We start from the raw sequence: 27274 nt of genomic DNA on the forward strand, positions 1-27274 counted from the left end.
CTCACTCTGCACCATCTCGTTCGGAGGAGCATATTCCGGATGAAACATTGTTTCTCATCAGCACCCTCGACCCATGGTACGGGGACATTATCGTATATTTACAGACGTCTTCCTTCCGTCCGAATGTATCGAAAGATGCTCGACGGCGAATTCGTCACCAAGCTCAACCCTATCGCATTTTGGGCGATACCCTATACCGCCTCGGCGTTGATTCTGTTCTCCGCCGTTGCTTGACTCTCGAGGAGGCTGAGCGGGTGTTGAATGACTGCCACTCCGGCGCTTGTGGCGGCCATATGTCCGGATATGCTACCGCTCAGAAGATCCTCCGTGCTGGTTATTTCTGGCCTTCCATCTTCAAGGATTGCATCCTTGCTGTACGTGCATGTCATGAATGCCAGGTTTACCACCGGAAGATGCGTGCACCTGTTGCACCACTGCACCCTGTTGTCACCGTAGGTCCATTTGCCAAATGGGGCATCGATTACACGTCCTGTAACCCTCGTTCGGCCGGGGGGCATGGGTACATCATCGTTGCCGTGGATTATTTCACCAAGTGGGCCGAAGCGATGCCTACATTGAACGAAGACGGTTACACAACGGCGCAGTTTTTATTCAATCATGTCATTACTCGTTTCGGAGTCCCTCAGGCTATTGTCACAGATCACGGAAAACATTTCCGTAATCACATGATGACAGAACTAACGACCCAACTAGGCTTGCGTCAAGATAGTTCGACGCCGTACTATCCACAATCTAACGGTTAAGTCGAAGCTGTGAACAAAGTTTTGATCACCATGCTTCAACGCACCGTCAATACGCACAAGTCTAATTGGCATCTGATGCTGTTCCCAGCCTTGTGGGCCTACCGGACTTCTGTGAAGGATGCCACCGGTTTCACTCCGTTTCAGCTGGTTTATGGACTGGAGGCTACCCTTCCCGTCGAATGTGAGATTCCTTCGTTGAAATTAGCTGTCGAGTTGCTTCCCAACACCACTCGGTGGAGGAACGACTTCTTTACCTAGAACGGTTAGACGAGACTCGTCGTTTGGCTTCTCTGGCTATCGAAGCGCAAAAGAAGAGAGTCAAAGCTCACTTTAACCAGAACATTCATCCTCGTTCCTTCGTTGAGGGAGATCTAGTACTGCTCTACGATCAAGCTAAAGATAAGCTGGGGGCAGGAAAACTCGAGTCCATGTGGCTAGGTCCCTATATCGTGAAAAGAGTTTTACAAAAGGGTGCATATGAGTTGATTGATTACGAAGGAAATCCTCTTGACAAGCCCCGCAACGGGCTATATCTGAAGAAATATTATGCATGACTTCGTGCACTCACTTTGTACATACACGTGTTTAGTGTGTTTTGTGTGCATGATTTCATGATTTCCTTTGGTGTGAAGACGTGTTTGCCTCTTATTGTGTTTTCTTCTTCTTGTGCAGATGTCTAGTGCACCTTATGTTGGTTTCGCTGATGGTGCCTGCCGTAGTACTTGCAATTTGTCTTCTGCGGCATGGGCAATCTATGATCCTCACGGGGAGTTGCTAGATCTTCAAGGAGTCTGCCTCGGTCGTACCACTAATAATGTTGCTGAATATAGTGCCGTAATTGAACTACTAGCTGAAGCAGTTGATCTCGACATTCGAGCAATGATGGTAAACCTGGACTCCCAGCTGGTCGTTCATCAACTTAACGGGCGATATTCCGTCAGAGACCAACGTATCCTAAGGTTGTATCTACGTGTCAGATTGTTAGAAAGGAATTTTGACTATATCACATATCAACATATTCCGAGACGATTAAACACGTTGACTGATGCATTGGCAAATCATGTGTTAGACAGGCATTTGCGAAATAGATAACATCATACAAGAAGACATAGAAAGCATAGTAGAGTAAAACATATGTAAATAAGATATTTTCTCAAGCATAGTTTGCATGCGTGCGTGTGTGATTTTAAGCTTGCATTAAAAACATTAAAATACATGGGTCATATGTTGTGCAATTCATACATAAGATTACATTTGTACTGAACATTTGCATAACATAAACAAAACATCATCACATGTAACAAGATCCATCCAAAAACCGGTATGTATATATATATATATCGTGTGGCGCACTAAGGCGCTCAAAAATAAGTGTGTATGTCAAAAATAGAGTCACTGTTCTCAATACATCCGAGACATATGTCTCTCAAAAACAACAACAGAAGTAAACCTAGGCGACTAGTGGGCTGGGTTATGCTCTCTGTAGCATACAGCCGCTCGTGCCACCCGCCTCAAAAGGCGGTGCAGCCTGGGTGCCACCCCCACTGTGTGGATCTGGTGCTCTATGGGGACCTCCTCAACCCCCTGATAGTCCGGCACTCCCTCCAGCAAACCCTCAAGGTTACGGGCCACAGTCTCCGATGTATCTACCCCTGGAGGAACTAAGGCCAAGGCTCCAGCGTCTGGTCCCTCTCTCCGTGCCGTTCGGGCTAGGCCCACAGGTCTCACAGGTCCCACATCTGCATACAGTGACAATCATTAAGACATGTACATGAAAAATCAAAAACATTAAAAAATGATAAAATAAGATCAAGTGACGTACCTCCGTCATCCCAATGCTCTCCTGCGGGCAGTGGCATGTCTGGATCATTGTGGAAGTCCATGCCGGCATACGGCCAGTCCTCCACAATGACAACCTAGCGCTCCAGCCACTCTCTGAAGTACACTCCCCAAGATACTGGGTGACCACCACCTCCACGTGGCATGACCCGGGCCCATCGACTGGCCCTCGTCTCCCGGGGACCTCTAGGTGGATCCACAGCCATGGTCTGTAGCTGTAGAACCGGCAACCGCTCCAGCATGAGCGGTAGAAGGAGTGACCCATAGGCGAACTGCTTCGTCTCTCCACGACGGCAGTTGCTGAGTTGCCTCTTCATGCTAGCAGTCACAGCAGTCGCCCAGTCAAATATAGTGGGCTGTAGACACTCCAGAGCTAACAATAGTTGGTTCTTCGAGGCCTCATGGTTGGCCAAAGAACCCGCTGCCCGTGTCACCATGAAGAGTATCGTGCGGAGAGGCATGTCCCGCACTGTCGGGATAGCTACCTTCCCACTCTGTGTCTTTTCAGCTCCTGGGCATACCCTAGCCATCAGCTGGTCTAGAGTCTCACCCCGGGTCGCTGCCCCTCCAAGATGGGCCTCTGGCCCCGGCGCGACAAACCAGTCAGAAAATAGATATTCGAGCCATCAAACTCGATATCTTGCCCGTGGATGGTGAATTTCCCATCTACTGGGTTCCAAGCTCTGATAAGGAATTCCAGCAAGTCAGGTTTCACCCTCAGGCGCGGAGTCAGGAAGAACTTTAGGAAACCGCATGCCCGCATTGCATCCCGGCATTCGGCAAGCCCATATGCAACTATATCCTCGTTATCGTGAGCTCTCTCTTGCCACACAAAAGACATTGTGCCCTGCAAAGCCATGAAAAAATATTAGATCGCCGTTGGTGGAAAAATTTACGTTCAATTTATTAAAATTCATATTTTTCCGCGCCAGCGCGACTGTTTTAAAAACAGTCGCGCTGAAAATGGCGCCCCTTTGTTTTTTCATTGGGTCAGCGCGGAAGAACACGGGTTTTCCGCGCTGACCCAAAAGTTGGTACGTGTAATTTTATCGGTCGTCGCGGTCCCGAGCGGGAAACCCGCGCTGACCAAGAGCGCACCCATACTCAAAAAACTTGCCCGAATGGGCGAATTCTACCATTAAAATTCTGCTAAATATAATCAAAATGGAGCGCATGGCAAGGGGAACCTACCTGGATCAAGCCGTTCGCCGAATGGTGTCCGCATGGGGAAGAATTTGCTCCATCAACTTCACAGCTTCACAACGTTCTCAGAGGCTCAATATGGTAACAATGGTAAAAATGACTATTTACCCTCCTATTTATAGTAAAAATGGCTAAATTAACTATAGATTTTGCAAATGTGGGTTTTTGTCATGCTTTTACCATGGATTTAGCACTTCTGTCAATGTCTTATGCATGTTTTAATATATTTTTAACATGTCGAACGGATTTATGCGGGTATTTTTCATTGTGCAGGTCCTCAGAAACAGTGGAAATCATAATGATCCTAAAATCACTTGGTCCCAAAAAATGTCGTCTTTGAGCTCTTTTCCGACATGAAACAAGAAAAGATAGCCGAGCCTCCTTTCAGCTCGTTAAAGGGAACGAGAGGCGGTCATTTTAAGCTCTTTTTCCGACCGTGTAACTTAAAAAGATTGCCGGGTGTTTGTCGTTTCGCACTCGTTATCGGCTCTAAAACGACGTGTTTCCGACCGCTTTTTTACTTTTTCGGGTCGAGAACACTATTTACGAAAAGTACTCCTCGATCGTAATGGTCGGGCGGTTCTTTCGAGCATAGTTTTATACTTTTTCGGGCTCGAGAGACACAACTGTACGAAAAAGGACCCCCCTGGAGTCTATTTTTCCGCTGTCTTTTCAGAATCTCTAAACAAGAAAAGACGCCGAGTTTTTCCTTTGTCAGGCTCGTTAAACACTGGATGACATCGGACATTGTCGAAATGACACTCTTCAAGCATATGCTATCCCCGTCAAGCTTGTCATCCAAAAATAGTCGGGGTACCTGCCAGAAATGGTGGGGAAAATGGAACTGTAATCGTAGTCGTGTCGGCAGTATGTCGCTCTTGAACATGGCACTCCTCTGCTTCGTGTCTGGGTGGGACCATCTCATCTTGCTTTTTAACTAGCCTCCGTGGGTTTGGGTTATCCTATTTGACCTCTCATCTGCTCATTGCCATCGTCACCATACCCTTTGCTCATTTGATGTCAAATACTGCCAAATCCGCTACAGTGCCGCCGATATGTTCAAGAGAAGTTGACCTCTGCAATAATACAACCTCCTCTGCTATCTCACACAAATCATTTTACCTCTGTCTCGTGTCGATGATGTGGGAAACATTATGGCCCACCTTCGATCAAGGTCACTTCCTGTCGACTTCAGCTCATTATCCGGGAAGGTGACTTAGAGACTCCCTTCAGGTGCCTTAGAGCCTGCATGCCTCAATGGTAGGTTCTTCGTGTTCGACGCGAGGTTTTCATCATTGGCCTCCGATCGGATGATTCTGCGGGTGTTCGACACCAACTCATTGATTCATATGCCGCGGATTGTACCTATAGTACCTTGAGGGCCATTGGCATTATTGGTGGTACCTCTCGCGTCTGTTAATAGTTTTCATCATTGACTGGTAATCAGACGATGTTCATGCATGTTCGACTTCAGCTCATGTATTCACATGCTTGAACTTGTACTTTGTTCGGGTTGGGACGAAGCGCAAGACCCTGGATCCCTGTCTGTTATGGTCCAGGTTGCGATTTTGTGGATGATCATTACATGACTCATTGATGGATGGCTGCGCCCATACCTGAGTTTTCATGGATGGCTGCGACCATACCTTGTCATTATTCTGGTCTCTTTAGCTGGGTGGCTGCGTCCATTCCACAGACCTTTTCGCATGTCTTTCGGATGGCTGCGCCCATGCCTAGACTGCATGTACTTGATTATCAGAGATATTCGGTCCTTCCTGGTGGTGTTCCAGTTCGGCAAGTGTTGTAAAGCATTTCACCCCTCCCACTCTCTCGGTCTTCATGCTTTAGGGGGCATCTGTTACACAGTAATTTGTCACTGTCTCCCTGTCAGTCACCCTACTGTGTCAAGAATTCACAATAATCAAGTTCATGCCTTCTGAACTGGCCCAAAACCCATTTTTCCAAAGTTTTCCTCATCAGCGCGTCTGTTTCTAAAATATCCGCGATGACTGGCGGCTCGTAGTGTATTCAGTGCGCTGCCAGCGCGGAAGCACATCACTTTTCCGCGCTGGTCGCATTTCATGAGCCATCGCACCTCTCCTTTGTATTTGGTCGCGCTGACATGACTTTCCCAGTTATTGAGGCGCGACATCAACGTGTCAGTTACCTTATAATCCGCGCTGATCCTGTTTGGGCGAATTTGTTCCAACAGCCAACCTTCCAGATTACTCCAGGCTTGGCTGTTGGCTTTGTGAGTATCGACTCCCTTCTATGGCATGTCTATTCGACCCTTTGCAACCACTTCTCTTGAAGATAAGCTCATCCTTCCACCCTTTTAGGGGGCTCCTTCTCCTATATAAACTTCCACCATTACCATGAGCAGCTAGTTTTGGAATAGTTTGGATTGTATAGAGCTTATAGTGCTCAGATTGCTGCTACTATAGGTATTTGGTGTGCTAGGTGTGGAAGTGATTGATTGCTTAGGGAAGGTTGTTTTGTGTTGCTTGTGTGAGAGAGAGAGTTGCTTGTCTTGGGAGAATCATTTCCAAAGGTGAATTCTTGAGACACTTGCTGACTGGCCCCTCCTGAGAAGGTTACCGACGTCAGAACATTTGGTTGTACTCTTCTCTGTTTGATTAATAATAGATGACTGCTATTATTGTTCCATTCTCATTTGTCTATGCAATGGTTAAATGTGAATTACATCTTTTCTGACTGATGTATAGTTGCTTTTACTAGATTTCACGCTTGTGTTTGTTTCCTCTTCGTGTGTGCAGGTATCTATTCGCGGAGATCGCGGAAGATCGTGACCAGCCAAAGCGAAGGAGCGAAGGCGACATCTCTTCGTCAAACAACAGCGCTGGAATCCAAGTAGGTGCTCTTTACCTCTTGTTTAATTGTAATTAGGAACATGCATAGCAGCATTGTTTGATTGTTGCTAGACCCTTGCTGGGCTAGTAGGGATCGCCTCTATCCGTAGAGGGGATTTACCTCTCCAACAATTTGGCGACTACACAGTAATTTGTCACTGTCTCCCTGTCAGTCACCCTACTGTGTCAAGAATTCACAATAATCAAGTTCATGCCTTCTGAACTGGCCCAAAACCCATTTTTCCAAAGTTTTTCTCATCAGCGCGTTTGTTTCTAAAATATCCGCGATGATTGGAGGCTCGTAGTGTATTCAGTGCACTGCCAGCGCGGAAGCACATCACTTTTCCGCGCTGGTCGCATTTCATGAGCCAGCGCACCTCTCCTTTGTATTTGGTCGCGCTGACATGACTTTCCCAGTTATTGAGGCGCGACATCAGCGCGTCAGTTACCTTATAATCCGCGCTGATCCTGTTTGGGCGAATTTGTTCCAACAGCCAGCCTTCCAGATTACTCCAGGCTTGGTTGTTGGCTTTGTGAGTATCGACTCCCTTCTATGGCATGTCTGTTCGACCCTTTGCAACCACTTCTCTTGAAGATAAGCTCATCCTTCCACCCTTTTAGGGGGCTCCTTCTCCTATATAAACTTCCACCATTACCATGAGCAGCTAGTTTTGGAATAGCTTGGATTGTATAGAGCTTATAGTGCTCAGATTGCTGCTACTATAGGTATTTGGTGTGCTAGGTGTGGAAGTGATTGATTGCTTAGGGAAGGTTGTTTTGTGTTGCTTGTGTGAGAGAGAGAGTTGCTCGTCTTGGGAGAATCATTTCCAAAGGTGAATGCTTGAGACACTTGCTGACTGGCCCTCCTGAGAAGGTTACCGACGTCAGAACATTTGGTTGTACTCTTCTCTGTTTGATTAATAATAGATGACTGCTATTATTGTTCCATTCTCATTTGTCTATGCAATGGTTAAATGTGAATTACATCTTTTCTGACTGATGTATAGTTGCTTTTACTAGATTTCACGCTTGTGTTTGTTTCCTCTTCGTGTGTGCAGGTATCTATTCGCGGAGATCGCGGAAGATCGTGACCAGCCAAAGCGAAGGAGCGAAGGCGACATCTCTTCGTCAAACAACAGCGCTGGAATCCAAGTAGGTGCTCTTTACCTCTTGTTTAATTGTAATTAGGAACATGCATAGCAGCATTGTTTGATTGTTGTTAGACCCTTGCTGGGCTAGTAGGGATCGCCTCTATCCATAGAGGGGATTTACCTCTCCAACACTTACTGTGGTAAAAATAGAATATTTACAGTTTTTTGGGGACATTACATCTCCCCTCCCTGAAATCAAGCATCCTCCCGATGTTTTCCAACTGCAAACAGCCTTGGATATGCTTCTTTCATGAGCTATTCATCCTCCTAAGTGGCCTCATTCGGCCCAAAGTGCTACCATTGCACTTTAAACTGGGTGATAGCTCATTTCCGCAGCATTACTTCTCTCCGATCGAGTATATTCAGCGGCTCGACCAAGAATTCTCCTTCCAGCTCGAGCTGAAACCAACAATAATTTGAATTAGTTTTTCCTTATCACCAAAATTATTTGGCCTACATAAGATACTTTCTTACCTGTATATCTTGCCAACTAACTATGTGCTTAGGATCATAAACGTATCTCTTCAATGTTGACACATGAAAGACATTATGGACCCGAATATGGCTTGGTAAAGCGAGCTGGTATGCCAGTGACCCAACCCTTGCTAAAATTTGAAATGGTCCACAAAACCGGGGTGCCAGCTTAGCACACCCGCTCCATTGTAACGTACTCTTTTAGCTCGTATTCTCACATATACGTGATCCCCTACTTGATATTCTCTGAAATTCCTTTTTTGGTCGGTGAAATTCTTTTGCCTATCTTGGGCCGCCTTTACATTGAAACGTACCTTCTTAACCATTTCTTCCTTCTCTTTTAACATCTCGGGTCCTAGCATAAACTTGTCCTCTGGTCCCCCCCAACTGAATGGTGTACGACATTTACGTCCATACAATGCTTCAAACGGGCTCATTTGTAAGGAAGTATCGTAGCCATTATTTAAGCAAATTCGACCAGGTGCAAGTAGTCTTCCCATTTAGATGGTTGCTACATTTCATATGTTTGCAGCATATCCTCTACTACCTGATTCACCCATTCTGTTTGTTCGTCTGTTTGAGGATGATAGGCAGTACTGAAATTTAATTAAGTTCCTAACCCTTCAAACAGGGTTTTCCAGAAAGCTGATGTAAAATTGACATCGCGGTGAGAGATTATAGTTTTTGGTAACCCATGCAGCCTAAAAATGTTTTGCATGAAAATATTGGCAATCTGTACCGCTTTGAAGGTGGATTGTACTCGTATAAAATGGGCTGCTTTGCTTAACTTGTCTACCACCACCATCATTGAGTCCTTGTGTTTCTTGGATTTGGGTAATCCTGTGATAAAATCCAAAGAGATGGTCTCCCACTTCCACTCTGGAATTGGTAGTGGATGTAGTAACCCAGCAGGATGCTGATGTTCTGTTTTAACTTGCTGACATACCAAGCAACGTGACAAATATTCTACTACATCCTTTTTCATGCCAGGCCAATAGTACTCCTTTTGGAGTGCTGTAATTAGTTTTTGGTATCCTGGGTGTCCTGCATAGGGACTTTTATGAAATTCATCTAAAATCAGACTTTTAATATTATCTTGGTTGGGTACATATAGTCTTTTCTTATAACTAAGCATACCCACAGAATCCATCACATATCCTTGCTGATATTCATGACTGGTTGAGGTTTGAACTCGCTGTCCTATTTGCTGATATTTCTGGTCCTGTTTTGCTGCTTTTTTAATCAGCTTGTCGAAAGTATTCCACCCTTCACTGTAAGAAATTTCATAGAGACAATGTACCTTTCGACTTAAAGCATCAGCTACCCGGTTTTCTTTCCCCTTCAGATGTTTAATTTCGAAATCGAATCCACTTAAGAAATATACCCACTGAGCCTACCTAGCATTTAAAGTAGGCTAATTGAAATAATTAGTCAAACTGTGATGGTCTGTCATTAAATTTTTTTTTCTACCCATCAAATAGTGGTGTCACATCTTCAAGGTGTGAATGACCGCTACCAATTCTAAATCATAAGCGGAATATTTATGCTCGTGTTCCTTTAGTTTCCTAGACTCATAGGCGATTACCTTTCCATCCTGCATTAGTACTCCACCTACCCCTTCCTTGCTCGCATCCGTGCACACCACATAATCCTTACTTGGATCTGCTATGCTTAAAATAGGCACGGTGGTGAGCAGATGCTTAAGCTGCTCAAAACTTTTTTGACATTTTGCGGTCCACTTAAAAGTTTTTCCCTTTTTCTGTAGGGAGGTGATAGGATAGGCCACTCTAGAGAATCCTTCCACAAACCATCTATAGTATCCTGCCAAACCCATGAAAGATCTTATATCCGCTACGTCCTTTGGCACTGGCCAATCCATTATGGTCCTTATTTTCTTGGGATCTACTGCAATTCCATCTTTGGTAATAATGTGGCCCAAGTACTGAATCTGCTCCTTAAAGAAATCACACTTGTTGTATTTAGCATACAGTTGATGTTTCTAGAGGGTTTACAATACTAGCCTGAGATGTTCCTTGTGTTCCTCAATACTCCGGGAGTATATCAGTATATCATCAATAAAAATTAATACAAATTTATCTAAATACTGATGAAATATATTGTTCATTAAACACATAAAGGTCACGGGAGCGTTGGTTAACCCAAAGGGTAACACTACAAACTCGTAGTGTCCATAGCGAGTCCTAAAGGCAGTCTTAGCTATATCTTCCTCTTTGATTCTGATCTGGTGGTATCCAGATCGTAAATCAATCTTTGAAAATATCATTGCCCCTTTTACCTGATCAAATAGTTCATCTATGCGAGGCAATGGATACTTTTTTTTGATAGTCAACTTATTCAGTTGAAGATAGTCCATGCACATACGAAGGGTTCCATCCTTATTTTTTATGAACAACACAGGGGCTCCCTAGGGCAACACACTGGGGCAGATGTAATTTTTATCCAGCAGTTCCTGCAATTGCATTTTTAGTTTTGTCAGTTCTGGTGTGCTCATACGATAAGGGGCTCGAGACACTGGGTCTGCCCCTGGCACCAATTCAATAGTGAAATCTATGTCTCTCTTGGGTGGCAGTCCTGATATTTCTTCAGGGAACACATCTGCAAAATTCTGAACCACTGGAATAATTTCTAGGGTAACAGTCTTGTCCTTTGAGTTGGCATATCCAACCTGAATAGCATAAATCTGACATCTTTTCCTGATGCACTTTGCCAGTTGAGAGGCGGTTATTGGCCATATTTGTAAAGGTCTCAGAATGCCTTGCATCTCCTATTGAACTCCTTGATCATTCTTGTAATAGATAGTTTTTATTTTACAGTTTATAATGGACCAACGTTTTTCCAACCAGTCCATACCTATCAACACATCATATGATCCAAGGGGAAGTACGTTGAGATCTGCCACCAAAGGCTGACCTGCTATTTTCAAAGGACAGTTATCGACCTTAGCCAACACATGTCTCTTTGCCCTTGTTGCTACCTGTACTAGCCAGGGGTTTTTAAACTTAACAGTCTATAATTTACATTGCTCCACTATCTTAGGACTAACATAACTTAAAGTAGCTCCAGGATCAATTAAAACAGATACAGTATGATCAAAGATTTTACCTTCAAACTCCACCATAGTCGGCTGGTATTCAGCCTGATGATCTTCCAGAGCAGCATTAATTTTTGGGACGCTCCGGGCTACGTCGCCTACCATAGATGCTTCGTGGATCTACGAAATCTGTTCAGTGCCTTTCCGGTTAGGACAGTTCTTAACGTAATGTGGCCCTCCACATCCCCAACATTGTACTGGAGGTCTTGTCGTCACTTCGTTTTCAATTTTTCCTGATTGCTCATTGGATCTAGGTTCATGGGAAGGTTTAAATCTGGACTGGTTCCTATGTGGATTTATATTGATTTGTCCCTTGGAAAATCCTTTGTTGACATTTCCACGATTTCCCTTATTGCCCACAACAACCTTATTACCCTTTTTGTCAGCCCAATTTTTTTTCCATAATTTCTCCCTTCTGCTTGCTTTGCTGATAGCATATCCTAGCCTTTTGTATAACCTCATCCATCGTTTTTGGGTTATCGAATTCAATTCACTCCCTCATAGGCAAGGGAAAACTACTGACAAACCGATGTACCTTTGCCTTTTCCTCTCGTATGTAAGGTACATAACGAAGTAAAGAGGTAAATCGGGTAATAAACTCATCCATTGTTTGTTGTCCAAGCCGCAGGTCATGGAATTATTTTTCCTTCTCATCATAGAATCGTTCAATCAGATATCTTTCCTTAAAATATTTTTGGAACTTTTCCCAGGTTATACTTTGTTCACTTACCCCTCGTACAGTCTTGACCTCCTCCCACCAAAAGGTGGCCTTCCCTTGTAATTGGAAAATGGCCAAACGAGCTTTTAAGTTGTGATCATATTCGTATAGTTGGAAATATTTATTCATATTAATAAGCCAAGCTTCAACTACTTCCTCCAGCTCCCCATCGAAGAGTGGTGGTTTTATTTTCTGGAACTCCCCTTGTAGTTCTGTCCGCTGCCTTTTTGGTGTTGGGTGCTGAGAGGCATTATTTGACTTCTCCTCTTGATTTTCTTCACCTCCTTCCATTTTCACATGTTTCGTGCAATAGTCTTGTTCTCTAGATATACGTCCTTGCTCGGGACTAGGAATCGGCTGGCGCTGATTTTGCTTATCCGACAGGCTTTTCATAATTTTTTCCTGTTCCAACATTAATCTTGCATTGTCTGCCCGTAGTCGGGCCATCTCGTCCTTTAACTCTTGGACCGTTTCCAATATCGTAAGATTGGTGTTGCGAGGTTCTTCTCCTAACTGCACCCATACTTCAGGATTGCTTTTAGGAAATGTTGCAGGTCCTGGGCCTGCCACGTTTCTATGTGGAACACTGTCCGTTCTTCTCATATTCCACTGTTATTCTGTTTCTGAACCCGAGCCTGTACAAATTAGTGAATTAACACAGATTGAATGTACTTACTAGTTTAATGCCAGAGGCCACAATTTGGTAACCTTGGCTCTGATACCACTTGTCACACTACCATTACATTCCATAGAAATACTTAATAGTTTATAACATAAATAAAAGAAAAGAATTAAAAACCCAACTACTGCAACATGATTTTGTTGATTAACACAGTCATTAATGAAATGATGGATTCATAGTTAAAAGTCAAGGGTTATAGACTATGCGCACGAATACATATGGCTTGTTTTAATTTTTGCTGCCAGGGTTTATCTCCAGCGTACTTTGGTTATATTTCACCGGAGAAGGTTGTACAATTATGGACTTGCACTTTAATTTGACATTAATTCTACCACGGTTCGTGGCAAGAGCAGACTCTGGCTACCCTCCAGCTATCCTGGCCCCTTGTTCCTCCCGTCGCATCTATGGTGAGGAAGCTAGGTCTGAGATCTGACGGTTGATCTGGCCCTAGAATCCCTCTTCACTATTCCCTTCGGTGAAGTGCCTCATTTCGAGCCCCGACAACTCGATTCTCTCTGTTGCCATTTTCGTTTGGGTGATCTCGGCTCTGCACATTGGGTTACCATTTATCCAATTTTACCGCGGACTTGAAGTATGCCATGGCTGTTTCTATTTAGGTTTCCTGGCAAGAGCAATTAATCCCAGGTGAGGTTATAGATTTCAGGTCTGTTCGATTTTATTCCTTGAGATCTTATGGTTGTGCTTTCAATCTTACTTGGGCTATCCGTTTGGTTTCAGGTTGGCCAAAAATATGCCTGAGTCGCTCAACATTTCCTCATAGGCTTCGTGGTTTCTTTCTCGGCTCCACCATCAAATAGTTAACTAGTAAGTCTCTGCTTTTACCTGCCTGAGGGTTGTGGCAACAACAGTAATTTCACGCTAGTCTTTTGTTTGGTGCTTCGGATTGACAGGATAAGGTCATGGTCCCTGTTTACTCTTAAAACACTGGTTAGAACATCGGTGAGGGTTTTATGCATGTGCTTGCATTTGCCATTAGGCATCATTTTACTGTCCCTTTTATTTCGTTTGCTTTACCCGTTTTATACTTTGTAATGTTTTCAGGGTTGCTCAGCGCTTGAATATCTGAGATCAGATCTAGGTTTGTTGCAATGACACCTCCAGTTGTAGCCTTACTTGTCTTTAAAAGTCCGGAATGGCTAGCCTTAGAGGCAACTACTCTATTATGCTATATTTTGGGTATGATATAAAAAGTTCAGGAATTTATTTTTTTTGTCTATAGTGTGGTAAAATTTTTTGTTTGCTCGTTCTCGAGTTGGGCTACCTCTCAGAGCCCAAATTTCAGCAAGCATGGATAGAACTGTCATTTTGTGAATGAATCTCTTATGTGTTAGACCATCATTTACTTGTACTCGTTCACGACTTTCGTTGCTTTGAACTAGCTTATTTGGTTAAATACATTGAAGGGATGAAAACCCTTCTTGGTTTGGAACAAGACTGTAGAATTCATTATAGTCTCTTTATTTATTCTCTTTTTTTGTGTAACTATATTTGAACAAGTGGTTGTATCATTGATTATATGTTTGTTCCATTTTGTATTAGCCAGTAGATTTATGGCTTTTAATACTGTTCTCGAGAAAGGTTATGAACAGAAAATTTGTGAGGGTTTGAATGGTAATTATACAGTTATTTGTAAATGTTTCCTTCATGAATTTATCTAATTCTGCTTTCGGTAATTGTACAGTTAAATGTAAATGTTTCCTTCAGGAATTTATCTAGTTCTGCTTTCGCTGTAAGGGAAATTTTCCTTTCACTTTCTCCATTTAGTCCCTAATTACATATATATTTAGTCTATGGTATGAATGGTATCATGGCGTTTGAGCTCCCCTTTCCTATACTTTTTTTATGGATTATAGGCTCATCTAGCCCATCGATCTATATCTAGGTTTGCCAAGCTCCTACTTAATTCTCATGTTCTTGTTTAGTTTGACTACAGTGAATACAAAATTGTTACAATTCAATTTACTTTCATAAGTCACTAATCATACACGATGAAGTGTATTTATAAACTACTCCTGAACAATATTGTCTGAAAATGTATATAGTATAAGTATAAACTACACTTGAGCAATACTAACTGTAATTAATAGAATCATTACCACTTTTAGTTTAGCGTAGGATGCATTTTGTTCATTTACATTACTATTCGCAATTATGCATTTCCAGAATCAACAGTTTGTGTCAGCCAAATAAAGATTATTACAAAAAGGTTACTTACCTGTACCGTATTAAAGATTTAACTCAACTGAAGATGTTACTTGTAATACTTGCAGTATTTCATTTCCTCCTGGCCATGAGACTTGCCGTCAGGTCCAAGTCTGCTCCCAAGCTTGCTCACAAGACCACTGTCTTTTGCGAGTCTCTGCACTAAGTGTTGTTGCTATTTGGTCGTCACTAGACTTAGCTTTTCACCGTCTGACACCTCAGCATGGTCCTCCCCCCACTCCCTTTTTCCTTGGAGCATTCACTACTAGGGGAAGTAGTTAGGGTTTCAAGCAACTGCCTTTCCTAACTTCCTTGTTATGAGAAGTTACAAGGTCTGTTAATATTCAAACCATTTCCTTTATTTAATAATTAACAACATTATTCACTTTAAGCAAATAATAACAATAATATCCAGTTTGTTCTTTACTGTGGTAAAAATAAAGTATCTACAATTTTTCTAGGGACATTACATTATTATTTGGATAAATTTGATATCATAAAAGTTTAGTGTTAACAAAATTTTATTAAATTAGTATATGTAAAAAAAAAATGAGTTGAACAGAATCACTAATAAGTTTTTGAATATTTAAATTTGTTTTATAGATTTATTTGCTATATGTTTTTTGTAAATTTTTTTATTAAAATTTTTAATTCTAATTAATTTAAATATTATTTGGCATCCCTACTTATGTGGAGGTTAGGCTTTTTGGCGATAAAGCAAGAATACTCAATTATTAATAAGAGCTTTTTCTATTTTATATATCAATTTTCAATTTTTCAAATAATATAATTTCCAATTGAATTATAGAAACTATACTACCTTACAACTATAAAATCAAATTACCATACTATATATAAAATGGACAAATGATACCTCTCATATGCACCATTGGAACTCGACCACATCATTTTTATTACATCTTTTAGCAATGTTGAAAAACCTTCCAAATAGTTTTTGAGTTTATTGATATTGTTGTGATAATAAAAAAGCGTTATAAATTAATAGCTAAGCAAGCCAGGCCTAACTTCTAAAAAGACAATAAAATAATATACGGATTATCATCTCAATATTTCTTCACATAAATAATGCACAAATTCTAATCTCAATATTTCTTCACAATAGTTTATTATAGAACCTTTTCGCTCTTGTGCTCGAATTTTTTTATTTATATCATTTTTTAATAATGCACCTACTCACTTCATATCACTCTGTTAACACGGATTGGTATCATCCGAAATTATCAGCAGCTATATCTCTAACCACCGCCCTATCATTCTTCACTGGAGACAACAAGACTTCAGAAGGGGAATGCCCTTCAAATTCAATCGACTCTAGTTAGAAGACCCTTCCTATGCCGACCTTGTAAAAGATGCTTGGACCTCTATTCCAAATTCCTCTTCATCTCATATGGAATTTTTTCTTGACAAACTTAAATTCTCTGAATTGCAACAAAAAAGTGGGAACGGGATAAGAAAATACATCTTAGAAGAGAACTTAGTGAGATTGATCAAGAGTTGGATACTATCAACGGGGCAATGTCAACTCACTCTCTCAATCCAAACACCCGATCCAGAATATTGTCCCTTGAAAAAAGAAGATCACAAATATTGCTCATTAAAGAGACGACTTGGAAGCTCAAAAGTCGAGTCACTTGGCTGAAAGAAGGGGACCGGAATACAAAAATTTTCACATATTTGCAAACTCCCGTCGTCAAAAAAACTCCGTCTGGGAGATTTATGATTCAGACAACACTAAATTTCAATCCCAAGAAGAGAATAGTAGGGCTGCCCTCTCATACTTCAGATCGGCTTACGCTCAGATACCTTAGGGGGACCCAGAAGATCTATTATGGGGAGTTTCTCATTTTCCATTGATGTTCAGGGAAGAGGCTAATCGCGATCTTTTCCAGCCTGTCACTTCAGAGGAAATTCCCGCAGTTATTATTTCCTTCGAGAGAGATAAAAGTCTAGACCCTGACGACTGGACTGTGGAAATATTTTCACACTTCTTTGATTTATTCAAGCCCGATTTGATTAACCTAGTTGAAGACTCCCGCATCCTGGGCTCGGTCCACCCCCTCTTAAACTCCACATATATAGCTCTTATCCCCAAAAAGAAATCCCCTCATACATTCTCTGACTTCTGACCCATATCACTCTGTAATCTTGTTTACAAAATAATATCCAAGATTATAGCAAATCGCCTGAAGCCAATTCTGTCTAATTTCATCTCTCCCCAACAATATGGCTTTCTTAAGCACAGACAAATTCATGACGCTGTTGCCACAACGCAGGAATGTATACATTCATCCAGTCAAAAAACCTTGAGGCTGCTATTATGAAAGTCGACCTTAAAAAAACATTCGACTATCTGAACTGGGGATACTTGAGGCTAGTTCTCCACAAGATCGGTGTACAAGCTCAGGCGATAAATTGAATCATGGCTTACGTCACTTCTATTCAGTTTGCTATTATCATAAATGGATTGCCGACCACTTTTTTTCGAGTAGGTAGGGGACTCAGGCAGGGCTGTTCACTATCACCCCTTTTATTCATCCTTGCAATGGATGGTCTAAGCCTACATATATCTGATGTTGTGGCCACGGGGTTCTTCTCTCCTCTGAAGCTTGGTAGAAATATTCAGATTTCACATAGCTTTTTTGTGGATGATGTTCTCATTTTGGGGCTTCTAAACAGGTTTGCTTGGCTTCACTTATTTCAAATTTTTCATAGATTTAGAATTGCTTCGGGCCTCAAAATGAATCAATCCAAATCAATTATAATGTATAATCTGGAAATTTCTGATACCATCGCTTATATTGCTAACTTATTTGGTATTCCTTCTAAATGCTTCTCATCTGGCCTAAATTATCTTGGCTTCCACTTAAAACCATGCAAGTACAGAAATATGGATTGGAATTGGTTAGTTGACAAATATTTTTTGAAAATATCTGCGTGGGAGAATAATTGTCTTTCTTTGGGTGGACGTTTCACTCTGGTCCAAGCAGTTACAACACAAATCAATGTATACTGGGCGCACTTGTTCCATCTCCCGGCTGCCATCATTAAAAAACTTGACAGAATCATAGCTATCTTTAGTTGGTCCGGCATGAAGCAATGAAAGAAGTTTCACTTAACTAAGCTGCAACACATCACCCTTCCAAAAATTATGGATGGATGGGGCATCATCGATCTACGTCATTTTGGACGAGCTCTCCTCCTTAAATCCATTTGGCGTGAGATTTTTGGGATTGGTATCTGGAGTGATATCATCAATAGTAAATATCTGAGCAACATTGACTTTAAAGTCTGGATGAGAAATGGCCATATAGGGAAAGCTACTGGCTCTGCTATCTGGCGAAGTTTCATTAAAATTCAAAATATTTTTATTAATATGCTAGCTTGGAACCTGGGCTCTAGTCACCATATAATTATGGGCCGTGACCACATCAAAGGACTATCTAACTTCGTCCTCCTCCCAGACCACTTCATTGAAACTCTTCATCGCAGTGGTAACTTCTTTTGGCACCAAGTGATTACTACTTGGGAAAACGACACACTGATTTGGAAAGAGGCTGCTTAGCTAAATCTCTCCGGCGCTGCTGCTGTCGATTGGAAGCTCATACGCTCACATTTGAATCTGGCAGGTCTTTACAGAAATGATTCTGTGGATTCTATTACTTGGACTGGTAAATTATTCGAAAACAATATTGTAGTTGCTGATGCATATTATCAATTATGTTTACTGCAATCTGACCACCTGGGGAATGGGTGGTTCGCTAAATTTTGGAGTCCATTTCTTCCCATAAAAATTGCTATTTTTCTCTGGGTGGTGTGGAAGAATAAGAATTTGACCTAGGAAAACTTTCAAATGAGGAACTGGTCTAGCCCTGGATACTGTGTTCTATGTGGAAATGAAGCTAAGAACAATATTCACCTCTTCAGAACTTGTAGTTCGGTCTCCATTTTATGGCATCAATTAGAGCACAAAATAGGCAGCCCGGGACCATACATTTGCGACATTGAACTTTGGCTGACTTGGTGGAGCAACCAATCTAGCCCAAGAAGACTCATTCCTGCCATATTTATATGGGAAATATGGAAATGGCGCAACAACATCATATTGAACAATCACAGGGAGCTGGCATCGAATGCGCTGGAGAGAATTGCTCAAAAAATAGATGATGTTCTACAATCCTCCCCAAAACAGAAGCCATCTCGGCCATTGCAAAATATGGAGTTGGTATATCCATCCGGTTTCTTCGATGGGGCTTCAAGAGATCACAAATGTGGTTGTGGTTTCTTAATCAACATTCATTCAAAGCTATCATATCATGTCTATTGGGGGACTGGCTCTGGAACAAACACTAAGGCGGAAGTAGTGGCTCATATTCATAAATCCTCTCTACAAGGTTGGCTAAAGCAAATCGAAAATATTTAGAGTTCCCTCAAAAATCCCACAATCCAACATATAAGCAGAAACTTAAATTCTAAGGCAGAGAAATTATCAAAGAATGCTCTGGATTTGGAACTTGATGGTTTACATGTATCTATTAAATTGCAGGAGACTTGGTTCGATGCTCGGAAATTTCCAATCCCTTGCTAATACTTAGATCTCTCTATCCCAAGAATTTTTCCTATTTCCAGACTGCATACTATCATTTTTCATTACCCAATATTTCAAATGACTGCTTCAGCGTCTTTTTTGGATGATTCTTTATCTCAAATCACTGCTTCAACATCTTTTTTTTGTTTTTTTTTGTTTTATGATCTTGAAATCCTATATATAGCCTTTGAGAATATGAAGATCCGTAAAAACTTCTTAATACTTAAATATATATCTGCCATTTACATTTGGAAAAAAAAAAAGAACAGCACGCGATTCTATTCTACTTCCACCCAAAAAAAGAAGAGCACGCGATTCTATTCTATTTCCACCGTTATTTTACTAATATGAACTTTTTAAAAATTGTGAGAACATGCCATTCCAATTTGCACGCATCCGTACTAGCAGGGCAGCCAATAGATGATTGACATTAGAGATCGCATATGACCCCAAAACATTTTTTATAATGGGGAACGGTATACTATTCAAATCAAACCAAGGGACCAAAACTTTTGGTCAATTTCTTGATGAATAAGTCACCATTTATTCACACGATGGTCGTTATTGAAATGGTTCAAGTTTAAGAAGATTCTTAATTATGTATAATACAGACTGCCTCTATTCTATGTACCGTTCTGTGAACAAATTTTGTTTCAGAATCTCCCTATTATGCGTTTTCAGTATTGCTTCAGTTATAAAAAATGAAGATGAAATCAATGATCCACTTCAGATCGGAATTTTGTATTGCTGTGGCATTGCTGGCTTCTCCCAGTTTTAGTCAGACTGGTGAGATTCATAACGCTTCTTCAAGTTATAATAATAGGTTCTTCATAATTAGGTAATCATGTAATTTGTATCCCTGGGATGAGTGGTGATTGAAAGGATTGTTAGGCTATACCGTTTTCAAGTTGTAGCAGACAGATTATAATTTCTAACACATTTGTATACACTTGTAAATTGTTTCTGTGGCTAAGGGTTGCAGGGTTCATTAGCCTCGACTGTGGAGGCACGAAGAGTTACAATGACAGCGCTGGTTTACAATGGATCACCGACGATGACTATATCGACGCTGGGGAGAAATCAATAGTTCCAAATGTCGCAGGAGTAACAACATCAATACAGATGAACACCCTTCGAAAATTTCCAGAAAGAAACAAGAATTGCTATGATATAACTCCGCTTCAGATCGGAACCAAATATCTACTGCGTGCAACCTTTCTCTATGCAAACTATGATGGTCTTAGTTCGCCCCCAACTTTCGTTCTAATGTTAGATGCCGATGTTTGGATTACGGTTACATTAACTGAAAGCGATGTAAAGGCGAAGGAATTAATTTTCATGGCGAAATTCAATGGCAGCAGCGTCTGCCTGGGCCGTCAAAGTAACGGTGGAGTGCCCATCATCTCTTCTCTGGAACTTCGGCCACTAGAGGAGACTATGTATTGGCCGGTCAGTCAAGACTACTCGTTGTTTAGGTTAGAGAATACAAATTTCGGAGCTCCAACTGACAGTTCAGATATAAGGTGATTATCTCTACTCCACTGGTAGTATCCACCTTAACCTCGGACTAGCTATGCCCAGATCTTTCAGCCGTTGGGATTGGCACCTCAAAGAATTTGATACCTATACCTAGAAGGTCACAGTTCAGAGGGAAGTCTTAGTTTAACTGTTCAATGTTTTGATGGTTTATGGAGCATATTTTTTTTATTGTCAAATTTATTAAAAAATTGGGTGAGGATGTGTTGGAAAGGGTATCTTTAATTTGATTGTAGATTTAAGGAATATTTTAAAATCTGACGATTAGTAGAGGGGTCATTTGTTTCACATTTGGATATTTCTGAAGATTTTTGGAACATATATATGTTTTTGTCAAATTTACTAAAAATTGGGTGAGGATGTGCTGGAATCAGCCATCTTTAAGTTGATTCTAAAATATTCTGATCAAGAAGGACGTAATTTGTTGAGGTCATTTGTTTGGCATATCTTCTGATAATTAGATTTTGAGATATTTCTGGAATGTGCCTTCTACTTAAGCTAGTGGGTGAAATGAGGTGTTTGAAAAACAGACTTTGAACTTGCTGAGTACTAAATTGATTTACACATTAATCTATTGTATCTATTGTGAGAGTTAAAGAAGAAAATCTAATGTTTATCGTCTTGGTTGTGATATACAGATATCCAGATGATCCTTTTGACAGACTTTGGTCTCCCTCTGCCAATAAATCAGGTCTTCCAAATATCATAACCAATGAGAAAGTATCAACCGGAGCGGCCAAAGACATGCCACCCTCTCTAGTCATGCAGACAGCAGATACAAGTCCCCGAACTTATGATTTCCGACATCGGAAAAGCATCCGAAATGGAAACCTTTATATTTCAATGTACTTTGCTGAATTGCAGGTTTTAAATGATACTAGTATCAGGGAATTCGATCTATATCTGGACAATAACAAGCTTGGCGGCACTATACAGCCAAGATACTTAGAGTCCTCTAATGTCTCCATCTTGATGCCATACGGGATAACAACGCAAATGGCATTTCGGGTACAGGCAACAAATCGTTCAACCCTGCCTCCAATTTTTAACGCTTTGGAAATATATCGCCAAAGTGGTCTGCGTCAAAATGGCACATTCGCTCAAGATGGTATGCATTCCATGGTTTATCAGAACCTTTTATCATTTCAATTTTTCTTCTCGTCAAAACCCAAAAATCTTATGGAGGGATCTATTGAAATTATCTCGTTGTTCAATTTTACAGTGCGAGCTTTGAGAGAAATTCAGTTGGATATTAATTTCACATATGCTTCGGCTGGTGATCCATGCTTGCCCGCTAATTTTTCTTGGGATTGGTTAGGCTGTAACAGCGATGAATCCCCCAGAATCACAAGCTTGTGAGTAGTAATTCAGACCCAGCTTTTTTGGGTTGTCATCTGTTCTACATTTCATTTGATTGATTTCGATCTCAGGAATCTCTCGAGCAAAGGAATTACAAGTATACCTTCCAGTATTACCCATCTCACAGCCCTGGTTATAATGTAAGTGTCTCTTCTAATTTTTCATAGTTTTGATGAAATATTGTTTTAATGATTCAGTCAAATAGTTTTATTTTTAATAACATATATAAAACATATTTTAATATGATTTCGTAATTAAAAAAATCCTTAATATTTTTGAGATTTTTAAAATTTCTGCTCAAGAATTTAAGAAAAAATTTCAATTTAAAAGTAGTTGGTTTTGAAAAAAAAATGATTTTTTTACATTTGGTAAATTTAGAAATAACATATATCTAATTTAATTTAATTATTAATTATAATTTTTATTTTTATATAATTTAAACCCAACAAAATATTTACCTAAAATAAAATCACATTCCATCTCCTTAGAGGACACATTCTATCCTTTTCATACTTGATTAGAAAATATCTCTTAGATAAAAACTATAACTAATTATATAATCTATATTATTAAATGTAACTTTTTAATAAAAATGTGGTATAGATATTGATTATTCATTCGGATGGGAAATTCTAGCTTAGTGTTAGAATAGATTTTCAATATATACATCAACAATGCAGTCTAATCACTATGCTCTTTGAAATTATATATTTGTGCAGTGACTTGTCTGAAAACAATTTAACTGGACAAATACCAGAATTTCTGGCTAATTTGACGAATTTGAGAGAACTGTGAGTAGAATTTCTCTTTGATAGATGTTACTCACATTTCTATTTGATAGATGTTATATTTATCTGGTAAGGCTACCTTTCTACTCACATACTCACGGGCTTATATTGAGAGATGCAATCCAGGAATTTGGAGAACAATAATCTAACTGGTACAGTGCCGGCTATTTTAGGAAACAACAAAAACTTATCGATCAGGTTAATTCTCTTCTCCAACATGGATCATTTTACTGGAATTTCGTATAGTTTTATCATAGAGATCTCTAAATTTGAGATATAATATTTTGATTGTGTTTTATGTTTGATAGGCTTTCGGGCAATCCACTTCTTTGTGAAGGCGACGCAAATCAGTGCACTAAATCTAAACCTGGTATCAGCAAAAGTGTTATAATCAGTTTGTCAGTCGCTGGAGGGATAATATTAATTCTTTTCTCAATTACTGCTGCAACACTGCTTGGTAGAAGATTGAAACGGGGGAGGACTAGGGCTAGGGCTGTTGGTATGCATATATCATTTGTGTATTTTCTTATCATTCTCTATTGGTGTATATATTTTGTGTGATTTTAATATTTGTAACAGCATTCTTCTATTGTTCTTGCAGAGAGAAATCCTTTGAAAGAAGCCACAAAGGACCATGACTTATCATCACCTCAATGCAGAAAATTTAGTTATAACGAGGTCAAGGAAATAACTAGTGGCTTTGGAAGACAAATTGGCAGAGGAGGATTTGGGCCTGTATTCTATGGCCGTCTGCAAAATGGGCTGGAGCTGGCTGTCAAAGTACTGTCAGAATCATCAAAACAAGGAGACAAGGAATTCTCAACAGAGGTATGTATGGCTGCTAAATTGATTAGCGTTTCATACTTTCCTATATAAGCAACAATGGTTTTTGTAATTAAAGATAAAATATTTTTATCTCCATAGCAACATTTCTGCATTTTTAAAAAGAGATGTGCAAAGGGCACTGCGGCTCACTGAAAAGAAAGATATAATACAGGTTACTATGCTTTCGAAAGTGCACCATAAAAATCTTGTGCCCTTTGTGGGATATTGTTGTGAAGGAGAAAATCAGATATTGATTTACCAGTATATGTCCAAGGGAAATTTGAGAGGAATTCTCCATGGTATGGGTCAAACCTGGGCTATCTTGTCTCGTGTTTAATCTGGAAAAACAATTTCAATTTATCTATATCTATGTTTTCTTATATGTATATATATATATTCTTAACTATGATTTTCTTGCTGTACAGGGCCAAATGCTTTAGAGCAGTTAGCTGAATGGAAAACAAGGCTTGACATTGCATTGAATGCAGCTCAAGGTGAGTGTCTTTCCCTCTTCAAAAAACCACGAATTTAGACTTTGTATATTATGTACATCAGTTGACTAATGTCAATGTCTCTGTAAAAATAATAATCAATAATAATCAGGACTGGAATACTTGCATAATGGCTGCAAACCTATCATAATTCACAGAGATATCAAAACTACTAATATTCTTTTAAGTGAACGGATGGAAGCAAAACTATCAGACTTTGGGCTGTCTAGGTTTGGCCCCTCAAGTGAAGCAACCCATGTGTCAACAGATGTGAAGGGCACATTCGGCTACCTTGATCCTGAGTATTACACATTTCCCATTCACTTTTTCTTCTCTATTGTTTCATTCAATTTATCTGGAACTGAAAATAAAAAGAGAAAATGGATTCATCGATATTCATATGGCCGCTGCTTTGAACAGATATGCCACTACGCGCAATTTGACAGAGAAAAGTGACGTATATAGCTTTGGAGTTGTGATTTTTGAGATAATATCTGGGAGAGAACCAGTGGATACAAATGTTTCTGGTGAAAACAGTCATATCGTCTCCTGGGTAAGCAATGTTAATGCAACTATACTTGTATTTGTGGTTATGGGGATATTGGGGTATTAGAATTCTAATGGTGCTGTGGATTCTGAATTTGTGTGCAGGCAAGATCGATGATTCGGGAAGGAAATATTGAAGGAATTTTAGATAAAAGGGTTGTAAAAGAGGTCAATATGAGCGCAATGTGGAAAGTAGCAGAATTGGCGATGCTGTGCACAGAAAGTCAACCAAATGAAAGACCCACAATGAATGAAGTTGTAAGTGAATTGAAAGAAAGCATTCGATTGCTCAATGAAACCGATTTATTGGATCCCAAATTAGTACACCATCCCACATTTTCTGCCACTGGAGCTTCAATATCGACCACAAATCCGTCTGCGAGATAATCATATTTCCTCAAACTTACATCAGCTGCTTGCATTCATATTGCATATTGGGTTTACTGTGGCTACAAGATATAAGACTCGCCAGAGCCCAGAAACAAGCACAAGCTAGCTATGACACTACGTTAAGTAAAATCTAACCTAAGATATTGTGGATTATCATGTGCTATAATCCCTATGGGAGTGGCTCAATTCCAAGGCCCAAGGCATGTCATATGAGGGGTGCTCTTAATGAATGCGTGGACGGCAGTTACTTATGGCGGGCACGACAAATAGCGTAAATGGTGAGGCAAATTCAGAAGGTCATTTGATGGGATCGTTCATCGTATATTAACTTCTAATCCAGGTCATGAGGGCGATGAGAGTGGCGAGGCTTATTTACAAGAATATCGAGCTGTTAATATACGGGTAGGGGATAGTATATGTTTATTGTTGAACAATGTATTTATTTTGATGTAATTGTGAGTTTATATTGCCACGCTTATTTATGGTTCAATAGATTTAGAAATATTGGTAGGTGATTAGAATAGTGTTGATGTTGCCCCGTGAGGACAAACCCTGGGAAATTCATTTGGTTTTAAGAATTTAGAAATATGGGTAGCTGATGACAATAGTGTGATGTTGCCCCGTGAGGACAAACCCTGGGAAATTCATTTGGTTTTAAGAATTTAGAAATATGGGTAGCTGATGAGAAGTGTGATGTTGCTCCGTGAAGACACACCCTGGGAAATTCATTCGGTTTTAAGAATTTACTATGGAGGCTCTCTTTCAATGCGTTGAGATTTCCAAAATGACGGGAGGTTTCACTGGTGCGAGCCACCTCATACTCGTTATACACTAGCTTGGTTGGTTAATCAACTGGTTAATAGTGGGGCGTACAAAGTAAATAGTCTATAAAGCTTTGTTGTAAATGTTCAATAAGTTCAAGTGGCCTTGTCCCTTTGTTTTCATTAGTAGCAGAAATATTTTTTTTCATTAGGAGTACAAACTCGTAAATGTTTGGTATCCCATCATTCTCTTAGTGGTGGGTGTTTTTTTATTTTTTCACTTTTGCGTTCACAAGTCTGCCGAGGTACATTTCAAGTCTTACATACAATTTCTTTGCTTTTGCTTTCCTTTGCCTTATGGTCATTTCAATCTTGTCAACTGTGATCCAAATTGCCTCTGCTTCCATTGTTACCTTTTCTTCTTCACTCTCCATTTGGCTTGTCTTCTCTTTGTGGCTCTTGCTGTGTATTCTCTTGCTCTTGTTTGTAGCCCATTTGCATAGAGGAGGATGGGGACGAGGCTTATAATACCACATGAGGGCTCTTGAAAATGCATAACTTGTTGTGTAACATGACCTATCTGACATGGAGTAGGAGTTGGCTAGGGAAAGAGATGCACTGTCAGAGATGTTTTGGCAGAGGGAACATCAAAAGCCAAAAGCAATCAATACCTAACTATGGACTTACACTAGCACCTCAAGGACTTGTTGCAAAAAGTGTTGTTCAATTGCAATGAGCGGATGAGCCCGTCCCTCGCATGGAAGAGCTTCATCTGTTCTATGAAATCATGGATGGCTCACTGCAACATTCAGAGGCAACTCTGCTCAAGAATCATGAACAACCACCTCTCGCATTGCATGCGCTCTTTGGGTGATAACATGGTCTCTCTATAACTTCAGAGCCACTATCAGTAGGCCAAGCTACTATCACATTTTA

At 40.3% G+C, this 27274-nt stretch overlaps 1 protein-coding gene across 1 annotated transcript; it reads left to right on the forward strand.

The window, feature by feature from the left end:
* The first annotated feature begins 20312 nt into the window (after positions 1-20312).
* Positions 20313-25984, forward strand: LOC149240557 (senescence-induced receptor-like serine/threonine-protein kinase). Its single transcript, XM_089370212.1, has 14 exons — positions 20313-20428; positions 20625-21165; positions 21817-22286; positions 22401-22533; positions 22609-22677; positions 23257-23328; positions 23452-23523; positions 23634-23824; positions 23927-24153; positions 24323-24449; positions 24576-24644; positions 24754-24943; positions 25062-25194; positions 25293-25984. Exons 1-14 carry the CDS (start codon positions 20344-20346, stop codon positions 25572-25574), a joined length of 2661 nt encoding a protein of 886 aa, XP_089226338.1. The 5' UTR covers positions 20313-20343; the 3' UTR covers positions 25575-25984.
* Positions 25985-27274: the final 1290 nt, after the last annotated feature.

This window comes from Pinus tabuliformis, chromosome 8, assembly GCF_031772625.1.
Source record: "Pinus tabuliformis cultivar Carrire ecotype Pingquan chromosome 8, CPIR1, whole genome shotgun sequence".
NCBI classification, from domain to species: Eukaryota; Viridiplantae; Streptophyta; class Pinopsida; order Pinales; family Pinaceae; genus Pinus; species Pinus tabuliformis.

Excerpts from the sequence above, each read along its gene's own strand:
- LOC149240557 (XM_089370212.1), top strand. The coding sequence starts at position 20,344 with ATGAAGATGAAATCAATGATCCACTTCAGATCGGAATTTTGTATTGCT. Across the intron at positions 21,166-21,816 it reads ACTGACAGTTCAGATATAAG|ATATCCAGATGATCCTTTTG; the intron begins GTGATTATCTCT and ends TGTGATATACAG. Across the intron at positions 24,450-24,575 it reads TTTGAGAGGAATTCTCCATG|GGCCAAATGCTTTAGAGCAG; the intron begins GTATGGGTCAAA and ends CTTGCTGTACAG.